The following is a 22,884-nucleotide window of genomic DNA, read 5'->3' as shown; positions in this document are numbered from 1 at the left end:
ATATCTTTGCAAGGGGACAAAGGTCCACGGGCCTCATGTATAACGACGTGCGTAGAATTCACACTAAAACATGGCGTACGGACAAAACTAGGAATGTGCGTAAGCAAGAAAAAATCCAGATGCATAAAACTTTGCGTAAGCACAGATCTACGCACATTCCCTTTATAAATCCCAATGAGCTCGAAATTTTACGTACGTGAACGAGCCCACAGCCACCCACCCCCCCGACCCGCCCATAATTATGTATATTTGCATATGTAAATCTGTATAAATGACCGCTTTGTTCTATGTTTTTCTTAAATAACAATGGATAAAATGGGGGAAATGGGAAAAAGAAGTATTTCAGCGAGTGCGAAGTGGAGGTCATGTTAACAGAAATCGAGAAAAGAAAAGTGATATTATTTGGTGGTATAAGTGGCATCAGCAATAAACGAAAGTTGACGGAGTGGCACAGCGTGGCGGAGTCAGTTAAAAGTGTTGGTTCCGAAATTCGCACGGTGGCCGAAATTAAAAAGAAGTGGTCGGACATTAAAATCGACGTGAAAAAACAAGCGGCCGCTCACCGTAAGAGTCTTAACAGCACAGCCGGAGGTAGCGGAATTCCCGGTCTCACACCCTTTGGGCAACTAGTTGCTGCGATGATTGGGGACACACTTTTATCGGGTGAGGGGGACGCCGATGTCATCGCGGGTGAGTTTTTCTGGTACCATACACTTGCTGTCATTGTTTGAATTACTTGCATGTTTATAAATAACACGTAGTGCGCAGATGCGGTGTTACTTTCGTTTATTCTGTTTGTTTATTCTTACAGACAATAGTACAAGAGGTGCCCCCAGTGCATTAATAGAATACATTAATAGAGTGAAAGTGCTTTCTATTTACATAAGCAAATTCGTTCTCTGAAGGTGACTTTATAGCATGGTCGTAAATTATGGGGGGGATGGGGGGTTGTACCCCCCCAATAAATCAAAACCAGCTAATACAACCACCCCAATAATCATGTTTCCCCCGTAATGGGTGGAGACCTCAACCCCCCCAATGTTCCACAGTTCCAGCCAAAGTTACGCCCTTGCTTTATAGCAATGCGCGCGCAGTCGATAGCTTCGATTACGTTGGGAAAACCGGACATCGCTGCAAACTGCGTTTTAATATTTGCCCGTTCAACCACAGTGCAAGGAAATTTTATATATCTGGGTGACAAGCGGATTATGCCGTCCCATACAGCTGGCATGGCGCGACTAAGAAATACCCGAACGGTACGCAAGTTCTCGCTGAAAAGCACCTGTGGCTAAGAACCTGCGAGTGGACAGAACTTGTAAAGCAACAGGTATAGCGCGATTCCTCATCATCTGCCTTTGTAATGCTGGTCCCAGTTTAGCACACAGCTCCAAAAGGATTGCTCTTTGAAATCTGAATCGACTTAGAAGCCTGCAGTTATCATCATTGGCCTGAATACGCGCTCTCTTCTAATTCTTCCATAAGCTATGTCTTCCAATAACGCAAGAGCTGCCATGGTAGTTGTAATAGTTCGGTCATTTTATGCACCGTTTTATTGTTACAAATTGATTAAAAATCAGGAGCCGTACATTTGTAAACAACATACAGTTAATGTCGGTGCCATGATTGTGAGTTTAAAAAGGGAAACCACAGTAGCAATGACTTGCCACTGAGTGCAGTCCGTTTACAAAACCGGGCAGAAATGTGCGTACGCCATGTCTGGAGCTGCCGTGAGAATGTGCGTAGCAGTACGCCAAGTTTCGTTTTTATACATCTCGACGTGAGCGTGGAAACGGCCGTACGCAACATTTTCGTGCGTACGCACCGTTTATACATGAGGCGCCAGGTCATTAGAGTCCTGGTAAATCCTGCTAAAAAATAATAATAATACCCCCCCCCCTAGGTTATTCTGTGCACAAGTTAAGATTTGCTTATCGTACAAAAATCAGTAACCAGTGACAGTACAGACAAGTTCAGAAAAAACTTTGTAAACTAAGTGTAATATTAAATAAGTTATTAATTTTTGAAGAATAATAATATAAGAGCGAAGGGTGGCACAGTGTCCCGGTTTCTAACATTCCCCTCAGGACGGGAGTCTAACTGGCTCTGGCTTTTTCTGTGGACAGTTTGCATCTCCCAAGATTATTCTGGGTACTGCAGCTTTCTAAGCCTAGTTAACATCAGGAATCTATAGTTCTATGCAAATGACAGTCACACTTATACACAATGTAGACGATGGGGCTGTGGGGTGGGCACAGTAGGCACTGGTGGGGCAATAGTAAAAGGGGGTGGGAGGGGGGGCTCAGAGGAAAAACGAAAACTTCCATAGATTTATTTCTGCTAAGGGCACAAAAAACACCAGATTCTCTTAAATTATACAATTATGATTATGACTCTTGTATTGACATGCAGTTCTGGTGGGTGCACTCCTTACTGGACTACTGGCGCTGTGTTTCGTGGAATAAAATCGAAGATCTGTCGTAATCTTGGACTGGATCGCCAATTCCAATGTGAATAGAATAATGAAAGGATGATTGCGCGAAATGTGTTATCTGCGCAAATGGGACCCTTCCTCAGAAATTGCTCAAAAACGTCACTCAAATAAATGCATGCATACACTTGCTGGCAATATGATGATTGTGGAGTACCATATTACAAGGGTTACCATAATAGTACCATAAGATAGTACCATAATCTGACAAGGCTTAAAAAGAAAAACAACTAAATTAGCCTAATTCTTCTCTGATCATAAAATATACAAGTGGCACGTAGGCGAAATTAGTATGGTTATAAATATCAGACAATAAACAAACTAAAGCTTGCAACAGCCTATTTTGTATGAATATAGGCTACACACATTTCCTGTACGCCTATTTAATAAAATCACCATTAAATTTAAAGATTTATCGGGAAACATTTAGCGTATGATATTCAATATTACCCAGTCCACAGATACCGTGTCTCCACATTTGTTTCATGTCAACATACATGTTCAATAATTCATTAGTCACATTTCAAAGTATACGGACTTTTAAATTGCGGTTGTTTTCCATGCACACCCCGGGGAACGGAAGCACACAGAAATAGCGCAATAAGCTTTATCTTAATTATGCAGTGACATTCATCCACAGCTGTTCAACTTTCCTGTCGTACTTCTACGTTTCGGTCTTGGCCGCAAAGCATCGCACCAAGTGGAGAACACAGCGCTCCGAAGTGCATGTGGAGCTTGCTGGCTCGTCCCAGCGCTTCACGCAGACTCTCCTGGTGCGGTGGTGACTGAAGCTGCGACTACTGTTAGATTCTCCCGTGGATTTTGACAAAGAAACAAACCTCTCTGCTTGGAATATTCAAGATAAATCGTCGGAGACAGTGTATAGTTATTGTGACAGGCGCAAATAGATCAACAAATCATTTATTGGTATTGCACTGACTTGCGAAGATAAAGGTAATGACTGATGATACTTGCTTCAAACCTTCAATAAGGAAAAATATTAAAAAGCTGAAAATACCTCCTGAAAACTCATTCTAAATAGCTTATCAGTTATTTCACATCAATTCTTACGACTTTTTTCAGCAAATCGGAGTAAGACAGAACCACGCCGTAGTATTTATTTACAATCCTGTTGCGCGTTTTTTAGTCATTGAAAGATGAATGGCACGTTTTTCAACGAAACTATGGCTATGCGCGACATTTTCAACCGAAGCCAGGACAGCGACGTGACACTAATCCGCTGCTGTAATGGGAGCATAGTGACCACTAACGATGGCGGATCCCTGGTTCTGCCACCTGAAGAGCGGAGCTTCTTCGTCCTGCGGATGGTCCAGATCGCAGTGCTGTGCGTCCTTTCGCTGACGGTGATGTTTGGAATTTTTTTTCTCGGATGCAATCTTATGATAAAATCGGAAAGTATGATAAACTTTCTTGTCACAGACAGGAGACCTTCCAGGGACGTAGAGGCGGTCATCATCGGCCTTAACTGAATGATATATATGCAAGTCATTTAATATAATAACAGAAAGAAGCCAACGACGGTGGCCTTCTAAGTTATCAAAAAAAAAAAAATTAAGTTTATGTTCTGAATTGATATTGTTGATTTACATGTTGAAGTGCACTTGAAAACGCATTGGCTATGCGGATATTTGTCATATTTGTATCACTGGAACACAAAACTCCGTTGTTCTAAATTGTATGGCTATTTTTAAATCTTATAGGCTATCACTTTTTCCCGTCGGGGGTATTCAAAGGAAAATTATGGGACGAAATTCAATATGCGTGTAAACAACTCTAAAGGAGATACCAACAAATTATAGTTTGGTATAATTTATACAATTTCTGTATGGCATGTTTTAAATTTTGAGAAAGGTGCTAAAGTTACAGGGAATGCGTATGCTAATCAGTTGTGTGTATTAAAACACATTATTTTAATTTTATTTGCCAAATTTATATTGAAAAGTATGTGTAATTATTGTTTGGTGATTTTAAGCCGCTGCTTTGCATGATTTTGTACTACAGAACATATTCCTCGAAATTAGGTCCTTATTAATATTTTTGTGATGGTTGTTCTGTTATAGGTAGACTATCTTCTTCACGGAACTAATATTAAATGACTTAATAAAAGTTTCAAATGTTCTGATTTACTTTTTGTGTATTACTTTTAGTTTTAATGTGCCATGCATTTGATTACATATTACTGCTTCTTGTTAATAGTGGCACGTAGGTTATTCATATGCGATTTAGTATCAGTTAAATACGGTAAGTGTCATGACCTGCTCGTCCGATCCTCCTGTGTACCACGCCCCCTCATTTACCTCCTGCGAAATCCCGATTGTGGACCAGCTGTTTCCTGTTATTTCGGCTTTTCTTGTGTATTTCAGTCCGCGTTCTAGTCTGTTTCCCCAGGTCTGTCATATATGTTTTCACCGTGTTGTTCTGCCAGCAACAAACCCCCCTTGTTCTGAATCTTCGTGTGCCTGACCCTGCAAATTACCCGATTCGCTCACTGAAAGAAGTTCCAGGTTCGTAGTGGCTGTTTCACGCAGCTACTGCTGAATATACAGTACAGTATAAACACATTCACCCATTTTCAGTAACCATAGAAGCGAAACGTTGCTCCAAGTGTATTAAAGATGGGAGGTGAGAAGACAATAAATTATCCCCCCCAGAATGTTAAAACAATTGTAACTGATGTTTAAAATGTAACAAGGATTACATGACACCCAGGTGTTAACATACGTCGTATATATAGTACGAGGGGGTAGCTGCCTGAATGTGGTGATGAGTGCAGCTCTAGGAATTAATAGCAAAAACACCTTCATACCTGCATATTTATTTATTTAATTTATTTATTTATCCATCGTGCAATTTACACTTTGCACGAACCTGACCAGTGGATTTAATGATGATAGGAAACAATAACCTTTATATCATAATCGTCATATCTGATGTTAATTAATGTTTGTTTTGTCATATTTGAAATCCCCCCATAAAACAAATCAAAAATTTTAATTATATCATCATAGGCTGTAAAATATATCAGAATTCGTTATTAGTTATGATATATGAATAAAACATGCAACAACATGTATGTTGACGTCTGTGGATGTGGTTGAAAGTCATTCTAACTCTAATACACTGTGGTCACTTAATTTCTCTGCATTCCCTTATTTATAACATTTGAGGGTGTAACTTTGGCTGGAACATTGGGGGGGGGGTGAGGTCTCCAGCCATTATGGGGGAAACATGATTATTTGGGGGGGTTGTATTAATCTAGTTTTGATTTACTGGGGGGGCTACAACCCCCCATAATTTACGCCATAACATTTATTACTTTATTTGTTCACCAAATTCACCAATTTTAAAGAATGTTTAGAATTGTTATTTAAGCCGAACATTACATTCTATACTGGAATATGTATTGAAATACTAAATTATTTGTTATCTTATTCAGGCACTTGGTTGTTGTTCCAGTGTCAGGGCCATGAGAGAATAGCTGCTCCTGGTTCAGTCCTCTGCTCTTAGATGCTTCCCATGATACGCATCACTAGGAATGTAAATGTATAAGGAATTATTAAATATGAACAAATGTATTGGTGATGCAGGTAAGGAAACAAGAAACAAGCTCAATACCATGTAAGATTTTATTCCATATGCGTTGTGGGGGGTCATGACAGAGGAGGAGAGGAACCATGAAGCGACTCCAATAAGATGGGGGTTTATTAACAAAACAGAACCAGGGAGGACCAAAAATAAAGGGGACCACGGGGTTTCAAAACCAATCTAAGGCAGGGAGCAACACCAGACCAATAAGGGAAATAACAGTATGTATCTAATGTTTCTGTATCTCAACAGGACACATGGGACATGCGTACTCTCTGATTCACTGAAAAAACGCAGTAAAGTAGTTTTTGAAAATAAACCATGTAAGAAAACAGCCCCTTCAGTGAGACTGCTTTCTTAAGCCTGGTAATATATGTTGATTTTTTGCCCACCAGTCAGAGTACAAGCAGGCTGGACACTAGGCTTGTTCTGGGATAATTCTCCAGTCAGTCCAGCCAGAACAGGACAGCAGGTTACGCCTGAGAGGGGTAGGTGTTGAAAGTACTCAAACTCCGGCTTATGTGGAATCACACAAAAAAGGATACAATGTAATATTTCTTTGCCCCAGCACAGCTCTCTCTTTCTCTCAGGCTTTCGGTGCCCCCTCCCACTGCCATTACCTCAGCTTCAAAAGGAACACAGTAAAAGTTTGATTAAAGAACTGTTTAAAATGTTTACAGTGCATCTCTAGGTGTACTGCTTTGTGCAAACCTGGTGTTAATGAGTGAAACTGCTATGAATATTAACCCGTGACTAGAGTATGTGACAAGACAAAGGAAAAGACATTCCCATTTAGAATAGAGTTGGCCAATGATAGCCTGTTTAACCCACTTACATAAAAATAATGCTGATATGTAACAATATCAACAGGGATTTTCAGTTTAAAGGCAGCCCTAATGCGACAGTGGTGTTAGTGAAAAATTCCATTCAGTCACTTTACAAAGGGGTATAAAAACAACTAACTAATTTTTCGTTCTTTGTTTCCTGGGGTGGGTCTAATGAATGACTGGATGCAGCTGGAGAGCGAACTGCTGACATGGGATCTTGCCAATGCAGAAAAAAACAGACGGCTGAAGTCTCAACATTATCACCAAGATTCCCAAGCCCTTAGTATTTGATATTCAGGGAATTTCCCCGTTGACAAATTTCAGTTTTTCAGAATAATAATAAGAAGAATAATAATACCGTTAATAATAATAACGATAATAATAATAATAATGATAATAATAATAATTATTATTGTTATAAGAAGAAGAAAAGCTTTTGCAGGTTTAAAAACTTACTTTACGTGCCCCATGCTATCAATTTATTTGAAAACTAAGTTTCTAAAATGTTTTGTTGTGACAATCAAAGGAACATTATGTGCCATGACCAGTGCATGAAGTAGGCCAGTACTCAGTAGTACTCAGTAGTACTCAGCAGTACTCAGTAGTACTCAGCAGTACTCAGTAGTACTCAGCAGTACTCAGTAGTACTCAGCAGTACTCAGCAGTACGCAGTACCAGAACCTCTTTGTTTTTCTCTTCAGAGTACTGGCACCATTATCTCCAGCTACTGAACAACAAGGGAAGTACCAGCGCGTGCTTTTCATCACTTCAAGCCCTGACCATCACACATACCTGTAATGTTTTGGATTTGAAAATAAGGGAGATTTTCCGGCAGCCACCACGAGCCACCCCACCACCCCAGCCAAGCTCCAGTATCCCTTACATTTTAAGACAGGTGTACAAGAAATCTGAAATAACCATTTGTCATTTACATTTTATTTTCATTACACATTTTCTTTTAATTTCTTTAAACAAATCTGTATTTTTAAACCCTTGGTTTAATCGTGGTTCTGCTGGCTGAAGGCTGCACTGAGCAGCAAGTTGCTTCCAGGTTCAAAATTTCTAAGACAGCAGTACACCAGAATAAGGTGAAGCAGGAGACACTGGGAACGACCAGAAACCAGCCAGGTCAAGGGCGGAAGCGACATTCAAATGCCAGAGATGACTGTTAACTTATCCGACGGTTTCTCATGAATCGAAGGATGACGTCAAATGACCTTCAAAAGGACTGGGGAACATTAAGTGCAGGTATGCAGTGCACTGCTAGGACAGTTCGTATCAGGCTCCTACAAGCAGGACTGAAGTACCATAAAGCAAGGAAGAAGCCCTTCATCAATGAGAAGCACCCAGCTGTAGTTTGCAAAAAAATATATATTATTCACAGACACAGACCCATAAATTGAGAAATGAGTGAAACAAAAAAAAATTGTGCTGCAGTCTCTTAACTTTTTCCGTGGCTGTATACATATGTATGTATGCATACTGTATGTTGTCCAGTTTTGAAAGCAGGTTACCAGGAAAACTCACATGGAGTATAATATTTAGCTTGTGGATGCATAAAAATCAATACGCTATAATAAAATAATTTATTGTCAAATCGTTAATGGACAGATAATTAAAAAGTTTACAACTCACATCTGATGGTTGGTTTGGATAAATTTTAAGAGAATTACACTGATGATGAGCTGTAACCAGATAACAAATAGCAAAAATAACAAAAGTTAAAATTGGGCTTGGAGACAATGCGAGTGGCGACTGTATTTCCTGGACATCTGGGGAAAATGATCAGTTATTTCATTTAAGGGTACAGTCTCAGAGTTTGCAATGGCACACCATAATGTACATTAAACAACACGAACAGGCTCGACAATACAGATGAGACTGGAGACAGATGAAGGGAAAGTAGAGAGAGTAAAAGCATGTTGTCCATTTGGAAGCATTGCTCTGATGGGTTTTACGGAATGAAAGTGAAGTACAAATGGAAAGCCATTAGAAGCAGCCTTGGCACCCAGGACATCTCAAGTACAATTACTACACCTCCGGGGTTGACTATTCTTTTATGTTTTGATTATAGTATCAGGGTTTCTGGTCTTGAAAACGAGAATAATACAATACCTGCAGAAAAGTTCACAGGCAGAATTGGAGATTGTTCTCGGAGTGTTATTGTGATTACAATAATTCCCAAATAAGCAGGTGACTCCCCAGTGGACAGGCAGAGAGATTCTGATTGAATCAGGGGGTGTATGTTCTCTATGCATTGTTTACAAACATTTACTTTATTGGAACTAAGACATGGATTTCTACTTTTCAGCATTTAAGCTATACATCCATCCATCGCCATAACTGCTTAATCCCAACTGGGGTCACAGGGGGGACCAGAGCCTATCCTGGGAACAAGGGCTGCAGGCAGGAACCAACACACTGCAGGATGGACACAGACTTTAGACTCACCATTCAACCTGCCCTGCACATTTTTGGACCATGGGAGGAAGCTGGAGTCCCTGGCAGGAACCCATGCAAACACAGGGAGAGCGTGAGAACGCCGCACAGAAAGGATTTACGCCCAACCCGATCAAACCCAGAACCTTCTGGCTTAAACTAAGCATTTAAACTATTATTAAGTAATTCAATTTAAAATATCTGTTAACATTTTCTTTTTGAAACAGAATTTTTTGTTGTTCCTTCTGTCTTTATACTGAGTTAGTATAAGCCATCCAGTATGAATACTGCTTTTGTCCAACAAGGCCAAAATGCTGAATAATTCACATAATTGCAGATCCAGGGCATTGATGTTGTTTGATCACTGAGAGCCCAACACTAGAATCATTGTATTCTCAGACTTTCAGAACCAGTGTAGTGTGAAAAGAATGGGGCAGAAGGAAAATGAATTTGACAGGAAACTGAAAACAAATATTGAGTTAGAGATGCCTTTGCAGAGCAGCAACAACTGGTTTCTGAAACTGGACAGACTAATTTTAGTCACATGTCACATTAAATGTACAGTATGTAAAACCTTTGGCAAAGCGGGGGTCAGTTGTTACCAAAAATAAACCAGCCCAACAAGAAGGGTTTGTCAGGGATATAACATAATTTTGCTGCCTCACTGTGGCATTTATCTGATGTTGGGAACGTGGGGATTAAATAAATCCTTAATTATTTGTAAGCGGTTTACATGCCAGCCAAGTACTGTATGCGACTGTAACTTGTATCATGTGTATGATAAAACAGAATGACTCCCCTAGTCCTTAAACTCACAAGCTGACCTTAACCAGCATCCATGACCTTAACCAGCATCCATGACCTTAACCAACATGCTAATCATTGTGCACACACTGCTCTGTTCTCTCTGCTTCTTCCCATTGTAATTTACTGAAGGTCCCATCATGTCCAGAGCAGCAAAAACACCTGTGCTGTGTTTGTGTCAGGAAAAAAACAGGGAGGCGTAAGATAGCAGTGACTGGAATAAATGATGTTCACAGAGCAGCAAGTGGGGGGTGTGGAATTCATCACTGACTCATTGGAGAAGATAAGTTTCAAAATGCATTGGCTTTGGTTTGACAGGTTGTTCTTTGGACAGTGAGTAAGTGTATCCAGTCTCATGGCTGAATCATCCCCGATTCAGATTAATATAAAACTTGTACAATTGTAACCCTGAAGTACTGGAATTCCCCTCTCCTGCTGTGAGACGACTGGAACAGGATTCATGAAAATTCATAGAAACAAATATAACAAGGAGTTATTTGTCCTTCTGTGCAGCAGATCAGGATTATGCATGTCTTTTCCGGGAAATCTATCATCCGAAACTGCTAATCTAGTACAGGGTTAGAGTGCGGCTGCAGTCTCTCCTAGGTCGGTGTCTCGGAACACATGACCCCCACTATGAAATGCTCCATTACACATTATGGGAAACTGCAGGGAACTCACACAAGCATATGGAAAAGGAAAGCACATATGCAGGGGTGGGAATGAAAATCTGGGGTGAAAAGTCTACAACTGAGGCAACAAGATCTGAGTGCGTGGTCTGTGCCTATATTATATATCATATTCAGGTGAATTCATCTTGCCTGGGGAAGTCTCCACCTCCCTCCCCACCCCACCCCACCCCACCTTAAAATTCGTTTCAAGCAGCTTTATATCAATTGGCAATTATTTTTCTCACATTACTGTTACTATAATCATCCAATTTAACACCTGGGTGATGCAAATACTGGATTATGAAACAAATCCCTTTGTCCTCAATGGCTGTCTACCTTTGGCTCCCCAGAGAGTCAGAAGCTTAGCTTGTCTGGAGTGCAGGCCTTCCTGAATGTCTGTCTGGGCACAGTCTGTCTGGAGTCCATTCCGGACCACAGTCCATTTGGAGGGCAATCCAACTGGAGCCCAGTATCTGGTCACACTGGACGTCGTGTAAGTGAAGCCGCAAAAAAAGATGCTGTGTCTGTGCATCCGGCAGCTCGTGAAAAATTAAAGGGATTAGCTGAAGTAATTGTCTCCCTGACTGCCATGTAATTGATGAAGGATGACCATGTATCACTGCCCCCTGACAGAAGAAGCTTCTATGGGAAATTACCCATGAGTGGGACTGGCTAGTGATGTTAAGTCAATGGTTCAATAAAAAGACTCTCATAAATAATAACATATGGGTAGATGTTGAATTCTCAGTATAATACAGATCATTAAAGTGCATACATTATAATATCCAGGGTGGTGTGTGTTATTTTTTCTTGTGTCTATATCCAGCTGGCAAACTGAGACATAACTGCTGTTGTTATTATCCTGAATTCTCTACATAGTAAAATAACATTCTGTTTTCTTGTACAGTAGACCTTTCACAGATGGTGCCTTGGCACTCACCAAAATACTGTTGTATTTTCTTGGGTATTTGGCTGGTTTGATCATAATTCCTGTTCCTGCCTGGCCAGCAGGTGTCGCTGGTCACCCCTTTCCTAGTGTTTGAGTCCTTTGCGTCTTGTTCTTCCTAGCCCTGGTGTTTGGTTGATTGATTGTAATTGGCCCACACCCTCATTACCTGTATATATATGTGTCTGCCCTTGCCTTTGTTCCTCAGTTGGTCATTGTGTTTGCTGCTGTTCTGCTGTGGTTGTTTCTGTGTTGTTCCCTGCTTTATTTTGACCCTCTGTGGTACTTTGGATTCTTGATTTTTTTTTTGAGTTTAATAAAGTCCCTTATTTGTTGGAACCACAATGGGGACTGTCTCTACCTTCACCACGCCAGTATATTTTGGTTCATATGTCAAAGATATCCACAGAGTCTGTTCTCTAATACAATAAGCTATAAAATCATATGATTTAAGCATTAAAAGTACTTGTCCGGACCTTGGGGAACTGCAGTGATGAGAATGAGCTCATACTGACAGCAGTGCTATCAACCCCTTACTGATGGTTTACTAATAGCTGCCTCTGATGGTTCTTTCAAACCCCCCCCCCCCCCCCCCCCTTATCCGTACAGACATCTCCCTCCATCTAAGAGCTGAAAACCCACACATGTATGCACTGAAAACCCACACACGTATGCACTGAAAACCCACACACGTATGCACTGAAAACCCACACACATATGCACTGAAAACCCACACACGTATGCACTTACCTCTAAAGGGTCCACAAAATGACTTTCATTCATAAAATGCATTTTATACACACAATTAATTTATTACATTGACAAAATGCATTTTGTGAACAAAATGACTTTCTTTTTAATAATGAAAACAGATACATTCAGCCTTATGTCCACGAAATGCAAGATGCTGATATCAATTCTGTGCACAAAACATTAATTTTGATGTCTTTTTGAAGTCTTTATGCTTTCGTGGACAAAATGTAGAAAGGCATTACTTGATTTCATCATTAAATAATGCTATTTGTGGGACAGAATGTATTGTTGTGCATGAAAATGAACGCTTGACACTTGGCATCCCTGGATGGTCAACCCAGCAGTTAGTGCACAACAGGTAGCAGATTTCTTACAAACCCCTATACCTATACATCAATAGTAGTTTTTAGTTGTATGTGTTAATTCCTTCCATAAAAAACGGACAGAGTATTGAAAAAAGAAATGGTTTATATAACATCTAGTATTTCAGCGAATATTCAACTGTTTAAGATTTAACATTCTGTATGTATCAGCTCATAGAGAAAATGTTTAAAAGTCTGTTATGACTAACAAAGCTTCACAATAAGCATTGGCAACATGCTGCTTCATCAGGGTCAAGGCTGTAGTTTTTCTGAGGGTTTTACTCTTGCTGCGGAAAATTAAAAAAAAGTGATCGAGGAAACTGAATGAGTGGTCCGACTGCCCTCATTTTATTCAATTTGATTTCGTATTGTGGTGTCGGTGACTGCCAGTCGGATTGGTATGTGTGGCACAGTCAGACATGCCTGGTCCCCATCTGTGCTGTTTTGGCCAGTTTAGCAGGTTGAATCAACATTGAAGCTAACTGTGGAAACTGAGTTTTCTGACTGGGCATGATATGAGTCATCACCTCGTGCTGGTATGTTCCGGCAAAGCCTTTCACAAATGATGGGAGCTGATAGGAGCTGACCATTAATCGGTCTTGGTTAGTGCTGTTTTTTTGTTGTCCACCTAAAGGGAGGCTAATATGAGACTGTGTGTGTCTTTTTGCTCTGGAGAAAAAAAAATAAGACTGGAGAAATAAGCTATAGGTTCATTTTGGTTTCACCAAAATTTCATAGCTGTCTAGCAGCTGTCTAGTCTTTTATGATTTTTTCCTAATAATTTACAAAGTCAAATCAATGTCTAGAATGTCTGAGAATTAAAAAAAATATCTGAATTAAAGATTAAAGCAATCTTTAGAACAGATAAAAATATGAACTGCGGATGAAGTCAGAGTCATTTCTGTCAAGGTCTCACAGCCTGTACTGTTCCCAACACTACATGCCCTTTTTTGGATCACTTGACAAAGTCTGTGTGGACTGTAAACTGCATCACAGCACTTTTGAGTTTTGAATAACACCCTTAACTCTTAAAACTGTTCCACGGGCACCGGATCAATGTCAGACTCTGCACTTTGTCATCACCTGTACATGTATGTCTGGTCTCATGGGAAAGCAAGAGCTCCAATGTATCTGTACTTCCACAAATGGTAACTCTTAATTTCCACCTGTAAGGTTGAAGCAATGTGTGGGTCCTCATCCTGCTTCTGTTGCCAGTATAGCTCTGTCACCAGGAGGTACCAATGTGGAAGGCAGACACCGTAACATCCTTAGGATGGCTCCTAGAATTGCTGCGTTTAACTATGAAAAGGAGATTCATTCACTTAGAAGAACATACAGCTCTGGAAAATAAAGAAGAGTCTACTGCAAAATTTTCAGTTTCTCAATTTATGGGTATGCTTCTGTGTAAAATATACATTTTTTTTTTTGCAAACTCCAGCCTGGCTCTTCTCTGCTTCTCGTTGATGAAGGAGTTCTTCCTTGCTTTATAGGTCTTCAGTCCTGCTTCTAGGAGCCTGATACAAATTGTCCTAGCAGTGCACTTCACACCACTTATGTTTCCCATTCTCTGTGAATGTCACTTGGTGTCATCCTCCAAGTCATGAGACACTGTCAGACAAAGTTGATGATCATCTCTGGCATTAGAAAGTTGCTTCTGGCTCAACCTGGCTAGTTTTTGGTTGTTCCCAGTGTCTCCTGCTTCACCTTGTTCTTGTGTACTGCAACCGTAGAAAGTCTGGAAGCAACCTGCCACACAGTGCAGCCTTCTGCCAGTAGAACCAAAATTAAAGCAGAATTAAAAAATGCAGATTTTTTTAAAAAAATAGAGTGGTCTCTATTTGGATTGGAGTATAGACCATTTCTCACAATATGACTTGAGGCACTTTGTTGTTTGGTCCGTTATTGTGCGATATTCAGATTTTACAATAACAGGGTATGACTAAACATCTCCCAACATGTTCCCCTGTTTTGCCCAGCCTAGAGAGCACCCAGTTTCCTACAAAAGGCTGAACTTTGCAAAGTAGCAAAAGTGGGAGTGGCTTATTTTTACAGGGGCCTATATTGTTATGTTGTGGTGACCCAGTCAGTCAGTATAAACACACAGGCTTGTCAGCTCACCTTTCATGCTGACACTGCGATGAAGGACACGGAATGTCCTGGAAGCTCTTTACTGTGAGGACTTCATTTTCCATCGCCTAACACCTGCAGGATGCCAGCCGGTGTCACAGTGGGATGGCAGCAAACAGACTAACGACTGATAGCTACTTTCCAGAAGAGAGAGAGAAAAAGTTAAAGAAACTTGTTTAAAGGTTACTCTGACTCACCGTGAATCTGGGCACCAGAGATGAACACTGGACGTCGCTTGAAGAAGGAAAAGCGAGCAGCAGAAACCTTGAATCAATGGTTCTGCTTTCACGGAATTAACAAACTTCACAGACGAGTGGAAGATGTTAATTGGGAGTGGGGTAATGGACAGCCTGCCTCACCCCTACTGCCCTCGGTCACCGTTCAGGACATTTCCGCCATTTGTCAGCAGAAAGGTGGTTTTAGTGGGTAGTGCATTCATCCAAACTCACGTGACACACGATCACCGGACTGACAGTAGGCTGGAAGTTTCAAAACATTTTGCATGTCCATAGCATGCCCTAATAAGACATGAGAGACCACAGTATCTAATGCATGTACCGCACAGGAAGGCTGAAGCATTGAATCCCATTTGGATGAAGATTCTTCATTGCAGTACCTTCTGTGAACGTCTAATGCCGAAAACGTGGACATACTGTATATACAACAACTGTAATATCAGTTGTGGACTGATATTATGTGAGAGATCTTGGAGTGTAAATTCTGGATACTTTATTGTAAACAAAAGGAGGTGCCAGAAATTGGCAATCAAAGGGGGGTTATAGCAGTTCAATCAGTTAGAGGTTTAACATGCTTCTAAAGCTCACACCCTGGGCCTCTTTGGCTTCACCGGTACCGTGTGTTTCATTGAAACTTAAATTGTCAGGCCCATTCTTCAGTCTCCTTCAGCTGGAAGCCAGGCTTCAGTGCTGCTGTGAAGGAGCTTTGTGGCCAGGACAGAAGCTCAGCAGTGCAGCCTGAATGAGTCACCGGTATCAGAGAAATGAAAAGAAGGGTCACCTTCAGCTTCAAGAAAAGAAGGGAAAAACATTTTCTTGAAGGGGGTTTTTAAAGTTACGTTGTCATGTTAACAAGAGCGCTGGACATTATTAGTGAGTGGATTGCTTGAGTCTGGCTCCCAGTCTCTCCACAGTAAAGTGCACATTTCCTATTATCACTTCCACCCCACTGCTGGGTCTGTGCTAACAGGTGGGGGTAGTCATGGCAACCTACCGGTGGTAATAGGCACTGCGATGCAATGCAATTAAGGCAATGACTGTGCTGACTGTAAAGAATTTTGTGTGTGGGGGGGTGGGAGAGTTACATATATATTACATTGTGGGAACCAAATACTATATGGTTTTTTTCCCTTAGAAATGAATGGATGGTCCCCACAAAGGTATGAATACAAATGTGTGTAGAGGGTGTAGGGGGCACAATTGAAAGGTCTGGAATAACTGAAGCAGTACAAACTTTTACCTCATTGTACTTGTGCATCCTGTAGCAAAACACAGGTTTTCTTTCCGTTACAGGTCAGCACAGACAGCGGTAGCCATCTACCCTCCTCAGGTACGTCTACTGCATGGAACATGCTTACCTTCCCCCTGATTTCTGTGTGATAGCGATGATGAGGCAGCAGAGATGCCTCCCCAGCAGCCGCTCGCTCTGAGTGCCTATAAGTCTGAGCAGCTTTTTCATAATGCAAATGCACCATTTCCTCTGCTGATCCTCAACGCTGATCCTTTAAAGAGAACAGCAAAGAAGGCAGTTCAAGCTCTACTCACCGAAACACTACATTGAAAATCTATTTAACTAGGGTTATGCATCAGAAATTCCTGCCCACGAAAGGAGAATTTGCATCCCATTGTCCATTTTTCTTCTTCTTATTTTTTTCTTTAAAAAGATTCTGAATTAATGTAATTTTCACAGAAAGCACCTGTTACGTTTTCCCTCCTAATCCCTCTGTGCTTTGTCTTCTTTTTCCTCTGTTTTACCCACTCAGCAACAAGGCTTTAAAAATATAAGAGCTTCCAGATTAGCCAGCACCATGCTGATTAATTACAGAGTTTTAAATGTTAGCCTGGGTGTGGAGCCCCGTGGGGGCAGTGGCAGCGGCAGACGGCAGCACAGGAATCACAAGTGAAGGTGGGTGATGAAAAAAGACTGGGGGGGGGGGGGCAGAAGAGAGAGGAAGAAGAAAAGGAGCAGCGAAATTATTATGGACCCAATTATTTTTAAATTCCAGTGAAGGAGAAAAGTTTTTTTTACTGTGAAAAAGGTGAAACTAACTTCAGACCCAGAACAGAGCGATTACAGGTTAAAGACTCTCCTCAAAGCCCCAATGGAGGAGGACCACTCTTGGCATTGGCAAGATTCAAACCAACAACCTACTGACTGCTGGTACAGAGCCATACCCTTAAAGCCACCAGTCCACCTTAGTAATGAAGAGTGAATTACTATGATGGTATTGGTTTGCATGAATGAGCAAGGTTGGATTCTCACAGACAGGGCTGTGCAGAGATGATCTGAGGGGCAGGTATTCGAAGGTTAAAAAGGGGGCACTCAGTTCCCTTAAAACTCACTGACTACACTTAAACAGTCACTGTACTCATTCTATCCACTATACCAGGGTTCTTCAAATCTGGACCTCGATTCCAAATCCAGGCCTTGTTTTCAGTTCTCCCAGGTAGTTAGTTTAATAATTACTGATTCTGATTGGTCAGAGGCTTCACACCCGGCTCACAGGTAAAGAAAGGCTGGAAAATCAGCAGTGCTTGGACCTCGAGGACCGTGACCTGCACTATACCTTCTAACCCTGCACTATACCCTCTAACCCTGCACTATACCCTCTAACCCTGCACTATACCCTCTAATTCATTATAGGGTCTCAGGCTGCCTGGAGTCTATCTAAGAAAACACAGTGCATCACCCATCCTTTGTCACAGGCACATATTATAAGGAATTTACTGCCGATAATCATTGAGAATCCTGTGTTTGGACTGCAGGAAGAAACCATGCAAACTCCACACATGCAAAGATGGGGCTACAGTGTCACCTAATGAGTCACAGCACAACCCCAATAATACAGTATACATCTGTGAAAAAGTATAAGTCTCTAATACTGTACACGTATAATGAGAGTATACATTTGGTTTTTCGTAATCAGTCTCCAAACCTTGTATGAATGTCACGTAAACCTTATATGAAGGTTTGAGACAAAAATGACACAAGCTCATTTTGAGTTTATATACATTTTCTAGATATATATGTGTCCAGATAGACTGTGGTGGAGTGATAGATTATTAATACTAATTATTACTAATCATTGATTACTGGTATACCTAAAAGAACACCGATTATTACTCTGTATTGATAATTAGTCGTATTCGAAACACTCCAGCTGTCACACCCCAGTCACACCTCGACAAGCAGAGCGCACCTGCCAGTAAACGGAATCCCCGGCACCTGTGGAGACGGCTATAAATAGACTGAACTCACGTCACTCCAACGCGAGGTATTGTTCATTCTTGGAAGCAGCTTACTGAGCACTTCCTCGGACCCCGCCTGTGTCACCCCTGCCCACGGCTCGTGGCCACCCTCCGTTTGACTTCCCCGGCGTCTCTCACCTCTCGTTTCGTGCCCCGACTACGTCCTCAGATTGCCCTGACTTTGGTTGCCTAAGCTGTATGGCAGTAATTTGTAGGCCTTTGATACAAGGAGGTCATGAACTCTGCAAGCAGGCATGAGGGCAGCCCTGCACTGTGTTTACTCTACAAAGTAAGTGAGAATTTCTGGTGAATTAGAGCCAGCAGGATATGTTCATTAGCCAGGCTCTTACATCATCATTCTGCTTGTGGTGATTTCCTGCTTCATCATGTAATGTTCCTGTATGGGAACCAGTGTGTCATAATGGAAATCCCGGGTCCTCTTGAACCGGAAAGATATAGTTTATTTTCCTGACTTAATGAACTTCCCTGCCAAGAAAAATATAGGGTCTCTTTGTAGACAATATCACGGCCAAATCGGAATTCAACGTGACATTGCACACAGTCCAAAGCGCACATGAACTGAAAAAACATCCTGTATCCTAACAGATTTATTTTAACTGAGAGATATGGAACATAACATGTCTGACTAAAGGACTATGGACAGGGTAACAACAATTATAACATATAATACTGTCTGACATACAGTAACACTGCAATACAATGTAAATTCGAGGATAGAAAAAAATATAAGGACAGAAAAAAATCAATACTTAAGCTTAAACCCATCTAAACATATTATAGGCTAAACAGGTTATATTAGGGTAATGAGAAAACATGAAAACATAATATATTATACAGAACACATAAGTGACATATAATAATAATAATAATAATAATAATAATAATAATAATAATAAATCGTATAACCACCTATAGTGGCCTTCCAGTTGCAAACACAACTAATTCTTTAATTAATTATTGTTTCATTTATAAGGAAATTATGTGTAACTGCATGATAACAGTATTTAAGTGTGCAGTAGCCATACAACATACCAGCAGGTGGCGTCTCCTGTTAACTGGCTAATCCAGCTTATTGGCTGTCATTCCTCTCCTAAGTTATCCTGCGACTTTCTTCACCTTCGCGTAAAATATCCCGGTGACATCATCCACGCCCACCTTCATGTCTGCAGGCAGCCTGTAGACGCAGAGCTGTATTAGCAGGTAGCCGCTGGCCCTCAGGCTTGCGCAGACCTGCGTCTCATCCAGGGGCACCACGGGGATGCGCACGCCCGGCCCCCCCATGTAATAGGTCTCCCCCAGGGCCCCAATGAGGAGCAAGCAGCCCCCGGGACGCAGCAGGGAGCCGATGTGGCGCAGAGCCTGGGTGAAGCAGGGCAAGTCCGGGCTCACGCTCTCCAGGCAGAAGGAGGACACCAAGCAGTCGGCCCCTGAGGGCGGCAGGGTGCCCTCGGCCAGCGGGGAAGCTTGGTGCACGTCGATGGGCAGGACGTCGGACACCACCGAGCGCAGGCGGGCCGCTTTCTCACGCCAAGCAGAGGGGCTGGAGCGGCACACAGTGTACATTTGGCAACACCCTCACGACTCTGCACTGGATAAGCAGACAATGGTGCCGGCTACAGAAATGAGCTGGACATTCGGTGATTTTGAGATAAACCTTCACTCACCATACCGTCACACACACCTGACATTCCATTGAATACAATGAATGTACAACCATTAATGTATCAGATTACATGTAATACGAGACATCTAAGAAATATTACAGTCATCCTTCCATCTATCCTCTGAGCAGTTATTCTGTTATCCTGGTCAGGCTCAGGTGGTCTGGAGCCCATCCCAGTCTGCACTGGGCACATGGCCAGAGTACATTGTGAATGGGATTCCAGTACATTATAATCATTTTAATAATAATACCAGCAATTACATGCAGGTAATGCCACATAGACAATCACAAGAGGGTAATCATACCTTGGTAACCATGTACAGGTCATTGGAAGTAATCAACTAATCACATACTGGTATTGATGGCTGCCGAGTCGTGTGGTGAATAAGTGATACAAAGTATGAAATGTTCTGACATCCGAGTGTGCTCTGAGTGTGATCTGACATCCGAGTGTGCACTGAGTGTGATCTGACATCCGAGTGTGCTCTGAGTGTGATCTGACATCCGAGGGTGCTCTGAGTGTGATCTGACATCCGAGTGTGCACTGAGTGTGATCTGACATCCGAGTGTGCACTGAGTGTGATCTGACATCCGAGTGTGCTCTGAGTGTGATCTGACATCCGAGTGTGCTCTGAGTGTGATCTGACATCCGAGTGTGCTCTGAGTGTGATCTGACATCCGAGGGTGCTCTGAGTGTGATCTGACATCCGAGTGTGCTCTGAGTGTGATCTGACATCCGAGTGTGCTCTGAGTGTGATCTGACATCCGAGTGTGCTCTGAGTGTGTTCCCTGCATGTTCTGCGACAGCTCCATAAGCTCTTACCTTCGTCCCTCCAGCTGGCAGACGTGCTGCAGGTACGGCGCCCAGTCGAAGTCGCCCTCCTCGCCTGCCAACCACCGCCGCAGCTCCTGCCGGTTCACATCCAGGAAGTCCGTCAGAACCACGCGGCTGAAAACCTCGCAGCCACTCAGAACCTGATACAGAGTGGGACCAGATCCAATGTCCACCAGCGTCTCTCCCTGTATGTCGCCTGTAGGATATGGAGAAAGGAGAAGGACAGAAGGATAACAGAGGAGGCAGAGGAGAGGAGACAATATGCCTACAGATTTAGGAAGTGAGAAAACATAACAGAAAGGAGGGATGCAGACCAATCAGGGGGACGGGTAAGGGTGAAGGGTGAAGGGCAGGTATCAAGCTTCAGGAAATAACCTTCAAAGGAGAGACAGGAAAAGAGGCTTCCCATTACAGCCCGAAAACATGCAGTTAGGTACAGCGGTTTGTCTAAATTGTCCATACTGTGTGATGGTATGAGCTTGTCTGTGAGCCCTTTGATGGACTGACATCCTATCCCAGGTGTCCTCATGCCCAGTGTTTACTGGGATAGGCTCTAGACCAGGGGTGGGCAATCTTATCCAGAAAGGTATACAGGTTTTCGCTGCAACTCCCTAATTAGATTATTGAAGATTGGCTGAAGAGTCCTCACACCTGGGTTTGGACAGCTGCCCTAAATGTTATCCCAAAATCCTGCATACACACCGGCCCTTTGCCGATAAGACTGGCCACCCCTGGTCTACACTCAGTGGGCTAAGTGCCTGGGAACAGAAGTTCTATGGTTCAAGCCTCAGCAGAATGGTCACTTGTCAGTGGACCCTTGGGCAAGGCCCCTAATCCTCAGCTCCTGAGACACTGCACACTGCACCCTGCACACTGGCTGATCCGGCACTGTGACCCTCAGGCTTGCTCTCACCTGCACATGTGTCTGTGTGTCCCGTGGAGTACAAGACATGCAAGAATATGCAAAGAGCAGCAGTACAATGTACCTGTACTCATGCAAATATAGGATTTAAGCTCAATCACTGTGACCCTGAGCGGTAGAGGTATGGAAGATGGATATAAAAAAAGCACCCGATCCATATCTCAGTTTTGAGCTTGCGAATTACAATTCAGAATAACAGAGGTGTGTGCTGTGCACACGCACACGCTCCAGCTCACCTTCTGTGAAGGCTCGGTGCAGGCAGCCCAGTTTCCAGCGCATGACGCTGTCGGCGCGGCTGAAGTCAGCCCGGGGAGGCGTGTAATTATACTGCAGGTACGCGGCTGGGTTGAAGCCCTGGTAGTGACGCGCCATTGCGGCCACGCCAGATGCCCCCCCCCCGTCTTCCCTGTCCAGTTTGCCCCGCCCCATCTCCCGGCTTGTCTTGCCCTTCCTATCCTGCATGTCTGCGTTTGACAGCTCAGGGCCTCTGCCTTTGGCATGCGTCGGCTTGTGGAACTTAGGAGTGTCCGCAAAGTCCCCCTACACGTATGCCGATGCCCCTCTGACTCGCCGAGGTTTATATCTAAGTGCATGAGGCCAGTTAGTGGGGCTGTGTGTGATTAATCACACCCCACCTCCTCTGCCTGCCTCCCCTTTATCAACCGAGATCCCATCTCTGGCTGGGCAGCTACCTAACTCCAGCTAAGCTCTCTACCCTTGAGCTCTGATGCCATCTAAACGAGGCCTTTCTTGATATGAATGTCCAGTGCTGCAGCTTCCTGTGCCCCCTAACCTGCCCTCCAGGTCCCACCTCCACTGACCCCCCTATCCATTCATCTACAGGAACATGAAGCAGTCAGGGTAGGCAGTGTGTAGCTGCTAGTGTCTGGTTAAGAATCCACTGTCAAGGACAACATGGTTTGAGAACTAGTTTT

At 42.6% G+C, this 22,884-nt stretch overlaps 1 protein-coding gene and 1 long non-coding RNA gene across 3 annotated transcripts; one reads left to right on the top strand and one right to left on the bottom strand.

The window, feature by feature from the left end:
* Window positions 1–3,737: 3,737 nt before the first annotated feature.
* On the top strand, window positions 3,738–4,627 carry LOC140590992 (uncharacterized). Its single transcript, XR_011991874.1, has 2 exons — window positions 3,738–3,833; window positions 3,929–4,627. It is a non-coding gene; the product is annotated as an uncharacterized lncRNA (long non-coding RNA).
* Window positions 4,628–12,803: 8,176 nt separating this feature from the next.
* LOC111856096 (phenylethanolamine N-methyltransferase) lies at window positions 12,804–22,665 on the bottom strand. 2 transcript variants are annotated; one of them, XR_002841047.2, is made up of 5 exons: window positions 22,186–22,665; window positions 21,016–21,223; window positions 19,562–20,069; window positions 15,015–16,761; window positions 12,804–14,662 (listed from the first exon to the last, which is right to left on the bottom strand). XR_002841047.2 is itself a non-coding variant. In XM_023835763.2 (3 exons), the coding sequence occupies exons 1-3, from the start codon at window positions 22,409–22,411 to the stop codon at window positions 19,625–19,627; spliced, it is 879 nt and encodes a 292-aa protein (XP_023691531.2). In that variant the 5' UTR covers window positions 22,412–22,665; the 3' UTR covers window positions 19,104–19,624. The 2 variants fall into 2 exon arrangements, 1 of the variants encoding a protein (XP_023691531.2); XM_023835763.2 differs by lacking the exons at window positions 12,804–14,662; window positions 15,015–16,761 and having other exon boundaries at window positions 19,104–20,069.
* Between the last annotated feature and the right edge of the window lie 219 nt (window positions 22,666–22,884).

The sequence above is a fragment of the Paramormyrops kingsleyae genome, chromosome 5 (genome assembly GCF_048594095.1).
Source record: "Paramormyrops kingsleyae isolate MSU_618 chromosome 5, PKINGS_0.4, whole genome shotgun sequence".
NCBI lineage: Eukaryota > Metazoa > Chordata > Actinopteri > Osteoglossiformes > Mormyridae > Paramormyrops > Paramormyrops kingsleyae.
This window is presented reverse-complemented; position numbering and strand designations above follow the sequence as displayed.